The following is a 5,395-nucleotide window of genomic DNA, read 5'->3' on the forward strand; positions in this document are numbered from 1 at the left end:
AAAATCTCTTTATGTTAAACTCATATTTGAATAGTTCAACTAAATATCACTCAATAAAAAAGTAACATATCAAATTTTTCCTAAATATTAATGACTAATTTTTTTTTTCTAGAAACCAGCATATAAACTTTCTTATGTCAGTTAAAAAAAAGTGCCATCAGGTGTCCTTCTTTGACACGGATGTCAGAAATTTTCAAGTAGAATATAGAGCTCCATTAGATTTGAAACTGGTTATTGGTAGAATTCTTTTCTCCTTATTGATTTTTGATCTTTTTTTAGCCTTTAATTTCTTATGTATGTGTATGTTTGTATGTGTGTACTTAAATGCTTTTTAGTATTAGATACATGCTTTTTAAATTATTAAGTAATGGTCATTAAAGCAAAGAGAAGATGCCATGTATTTGCCAAACTAAGAAATGCAGCATTACCCCACTAGGCCATCTTTGAGAATTTGATGGAGAATGCAGAAGCCACTCTACCTAGAGAGCAAAGATCTAAAGGGGTTTCAACTATACCATTGGGTTTTAATCAGCTCAAAGGGCTCATTTGTTATCTAGTGATAAATACATGCTAGCAATTCCCAAATCGTTTAGGCCATATATACTTATCTTTATAAGGAGGCAAAATAATGACTCTAGGACTTCCTCAAACATGAGGAAGCATATTTAGTTTTAAGTCTTATTTTCACAGTAAAAAGATACTTTAGAAAAGGGTGGTTAAAAATAATAACATAAATACTATGAGTAATTTTGACTCCTTTTGCATTTGAATTAAACCAGAATGATTAACATTAGGTAAACTGATTGCCAATTTAGGCAGTTTTTCTCAGCATGCTTCCAAATTCTATAAGACTAGCTCTTTCAGAAATCCCCACTGCCACTTTTAAAACTCATTCCAAGATAAGATATTCCCTGAGTTGGCAGAAATTAAAGCCTAAAAGAATTGTCTCTTGTACTCAGAGGTTAATGGATTATAGCATTATTTATACAAATTGGAAATCAAACAGGTAACCAGAGAAGCTTAGGCTGAGGTCTAGCTGCACCCAGGGGCCAGCAGGCAGCCCTTGGCACTCCTCAGGGGCAGCTGGGATGTTGTGTATGACAGGAAACAACCTTAGCGACAGGTGTGTTTGATTAATGGGGGGGCGAAGCTCCCCAACCTACAACAAACTATGATGATCTCTTCTCACCACCAGAGAAAGAGAATATCAAAAGGTAGTAGAGCCAGGGTGGCACTAGCAGAAAAAAAAAGTCCTACCTCATAGTGATTACGATAGGAGAGGCAGAGGCTTATAGTAGAGAGTTAAATATGCTCTATTAGAAATCATTGAATCCTTTCTTGAGAAATACCATATCTTTGCACTTCTGGCATAAAGTTTGAGTATTTTCAGAATGTCTCCTCTGAAACTACTGCAAAATTACAGTAGTAACCAGCCAAGCAGAAAATACTGGATCACAAGAAAATATCACAAGCAGAATGAGGAAAACATAGAAATGGAACATGGATCTAGAAGGAGATGCTTTCCTAAGAACACTGGGATCACACCACAAATTAAGCCTATGAATCATATTTAGAGTTTGCTGGATCTATATGCATCTATATATAAGTGTGTATATGTACATGTGTTTATATTTACGTACAGATGTATATACAAGCACATACACACACCTATGCAAACACGTTGTGCCATTCTTTTCTACCAATTACTTCTGCCATTTCTCCAAAGTCTTGTGGGTAATAATAGAAACCATTTGAACATGGACTAACGTAACTAACCTTCCTTCACTACCTTGATGCCAGGCCAGCCAGTGGACTTACCTGGAAACCATCTAGAAACCAAAGGTCATCAAGACCTTATATTAACTAAAAATTTCATATACATTAGCACAGTCAAGATGAGCCAGGAATACTAGTAGCTTTTGCTACAGATTGTCTTCCTTTCTGAAACATGATTTTCCAAACTCAAAGAAATTACGGCAGAGCAAAATAATTTGAGCAATGACAGATTGTCTAAATCCCACAGACCATATTAAAATAGGACCTCATCTAAACCTCATTTAAATACTTGAGACAATTTAGATTTTCAAACTATGCAAACTGAAATTCCACACACATCCTGAGTAACTCTCTGCTTTATTCAAGAAATCTCCTTGCCAAATTACTGCTTCCAAAATATAATTTACCAACATACAGAAAATGAAAGATTTCCCTGCAAGGTTTGCTGTCTCTCTACCCAAGGAGCTCTCTTTTCCTACTTCCAAACGTTGACAGAATTCTATTAATCATTATAATCCAAATGTATACATATACACATGTACATATGCATATACATACATAATATTGTAAATTATAGTCCTCAATTCATACTATGCACATGTTGTTTTACTGTGTAGAAAATGCAGAAATTATAGTTTTGATATTAATGTTGCAGGTTTTTTACAACAATTTCAAGTAACTACATTGTGTTGATACCATAAGACACCCCATTAAGGGGTATAATTTTTTAAATATTTACATAAAATAATAAATTGTATTGGGAGAAAACAAAATTTTCCTCTTCATGAATGCACAACCCAAAACTGCTCTTCCAAAAATACTAAAAGATTATGGGTTTTTTTTTTTTACTTTTACCTTGAATCGAAAACACTGTAATAATTATAGTTGTTACCACTCATGAAGTACTGAGAGAAACTAAAATTTATCTACCTTTAATCTTAGTTAATATTATTCATCATAGCTAAAGAGGAATAAAATCTGCATAAGACTTTAGCAACAATACTTTCATATGATGGTAATTAGATCAAAGCAACCTAAAAACTTCCATTGTTTACTTTTAAAAATTATTTAGTGCAAAAATACCACCAAATACAAAAACTCTAAAGCTTCTTTTATATAGATGCTAAAACCTATTCAATTTTTCCGTTATAATGAATTACAAAATCAAAGACAGTGGAGTGAAATGATTTGTAAGTATTTTTGATTTGTATATAAGCAAGGACAATTATTTTAAATTAATTCCCAAAGCATTTATTAAAACATTGTTGCTACTTATCTAAGGCAGCAATGATTGTTTAATCTCCAAGTTTCCTAATATCCAAATATTCTAAGAAGCCTATCATGCTACTAATATTAACAGATTAATTCTTTTATAACTGTATTAGGTAGAAATTCGCCATCTGTGTTTTGGTCATTTACATTGTGAAGAATGTATTCTTGTCACTCCATAAAAAAAATCCTTCACAGTAATCACTGAAATCCATGTATCTTTTATCTTTCCACAATGCCTAGTAAAGTGCTCTATTATATGCCTGCCATATAATATCACCAACAGAATTATAAAAAGTCTAGACATAATATATTTGAACCACCATTTTCTACTAGGCAAAATTATTAACTTACACAAGGTTCTTCACGGATTTTGCAAAATAACAGACTTTGTGTTGTTTATGGATCTTCAACCAACCAAACTTCTTTTTATTAATATATTAAAGTGACTGGAGGATTAGATACAATGAGAACAGTAAATTACAACTTTTTCTGGAGTTTACAATGTTAAAACCAAATAGTTCTCAAAAGCTATGGCTCTTTAATCCATGAAGAATTAGATCATTGTTATTTAAATTAAATAATTAAATTAAATAATTTAATTTAGCTTACTTTATCTTCTTACTTGTTCATTAACCCAGAAAAGTACAAATAACATGAACACTTAATAAGAAAGTAAGCATGTAATAAGTAATTGAAATTTCTTGTAAGATATCAATATTGTTTCCTTCACTAGAAATGCATTTTTGGCTCAGAAATTTGGCCTCCAAAACATTTCAGAATAAACTGATATATTCACAGCCATATGTAATATATGTATTGCTTACCTCAGTCAAGTGTGGCGTAGGGTTAAATCCACAGAGATTACACACTCGGTTCTTGCATTCAGTGCAGGTATTGAAGTTAGGAGGATCCTTAGAACTTATGTTGAGTTCAGTTTTGCAGAGAGGACAGACTGATTCTGGTTTGGGGGTTTTCTCTGGTTTGGGAGGAAGAACAGCCTTTTGAGGCTCAGCTGTTGAAGGTTTACTGTCCTTAATAGGTGGAGGCTTCTTTTCTGTTTCTGTTCTTTTTACCACTGTAACTTGTTCAGCTTTGGGTTCTAATTTTTCAGCTACTGGGGCTTTTGTTTCCTTTTTCACAGGTGCAGTCTTTGCAGGTGGTGGTGGTGCCTGACCTGTGGATTTGGGTGGCCCCTGAGAAGTAGGTGGCTGTGAAGGGGGAGGGACTTGTTTTGTTGGTGCCCCTGGCCCACTTTGTGAATGAGGTCCAGGTTGGCCTGCTGTGGCAATTAAATTTGATGCCTGGCTGAAAATCGATGCTCCAAACCCAAAAAGTTTCCCGGTCACAGTTTCTTGAGGAGTTGTAGGCTGTGATTTAGGAGCATCAGTAATACTTCCCAGATTCAGACTGAAACGTCTCGACTGTTCCTGAGGCTTTGGGGGCTGTTGAGATGTGGGGACGGTTTGGCCAGTGGTAGGTCGTGAGCCAGGGGGTGTTGGTGACCCTTTTGGCATTGGCTTGGCATCAGGTTTAGGACTCATTTTGGTTTGTGCTTTCTTAGGTTCTTCTTTCTTCTGAACTGGATCAACTTGTTTTTCATCTTTGCTCTCTGAACTAGGCCCAGGATGTGAAATAATTTTTGAATCTGATGCAGGTCGAGGTATGACTTGAGAATCAAATGGGGTGACTTTTTCTCCTGTTGGTGGAAAACTTTGTGAAGGTTTGGCAGAATCCGCTTTTGGAGGAGGGGTTGTTTTCTCTTGAGCCTGTGACTGTACTTTGGAGCTTGGAATATCAGGTTTTGTTGCTGAGGATAAAGACACAATGTCTGGGGGTGGCTTTACTGTCTTCGGCTGCTTTGGTTTATCATCAACAACAGGGTCCTTGGCCTTCTCGGATGGGATAGAAGGCTCTTTGGGAGGGGCTGGCTTGGATGAAGACTCTGCCACAGGAGGCTGCTTGGCAGTGGCTGGGGGAGAGCCATGAAGGGTTGGTTGTTTCACTAGTGGTGGTGGCTTTTTAGACTCAGGTGCCTTGGAAATGTCCTGTTTGGGTGCAATATCCTTCTTTGGGGAAGTCTGCTGTGACTGTGGGGATGATTTGCTCACTGCTAATGTAGGAGTAACAGGGGCAGTCTTCGGTTTGGGCTGGGGTGATGATGGAATTGGAGCCAGATCACCTCCTAGAGCTCTTTGCATCTGACAGTTTAAACAGAGCCACTCTTTTATCTAGAAATAATACAAAAAAAAAAATAGTCACTGAGATAATAATACTGTAAAAACACAAACATCTTTTCAAAATGCATGCTGCCACTTGAAACTATGTCTCTCATCATTCAAAGCATAAA

At 36.0% G+C, this 5,395-nt stretch overlaps 1 protein-coding gene across 1 annotated transcript in view; it reads right to left on the reverse strand.

Annotated features, from left to right (window-relative positions):
* LOC105814993 (protein piccolo-like) overlaps positions 1-5,395 on the reverse strand; it is a 94,416-nt gene that overhangs the window by 50,685 nt on the left and 38,336 nt on the right. The window contains exon 3 of the mRNA XM_012650118.1: positions 3,873-5,276. Coding sequence (XP_012505572.1) covers positions 3,873-5,276 — 1,404 coding nt within the window. The remainder of the gene's footprint in view (positions 1-3,872; positions 5,277-5,395) is intronic.

Source organism: Propithecus coquereli, unplaced genomic scaffold (genome assembly GCF_000956105.1).
Source record: "Propithecus coquereli isolate 6110/MARCELLA unplaced genomic scaffold, Pcoq_1.0 Scaffold312, whole genome shotgun sequence".
NCBI lineage: Eukaryota > Metazoa > Chordata > Mammalia > Primates > Indriidae > Propithecus > Propithecus coquereli.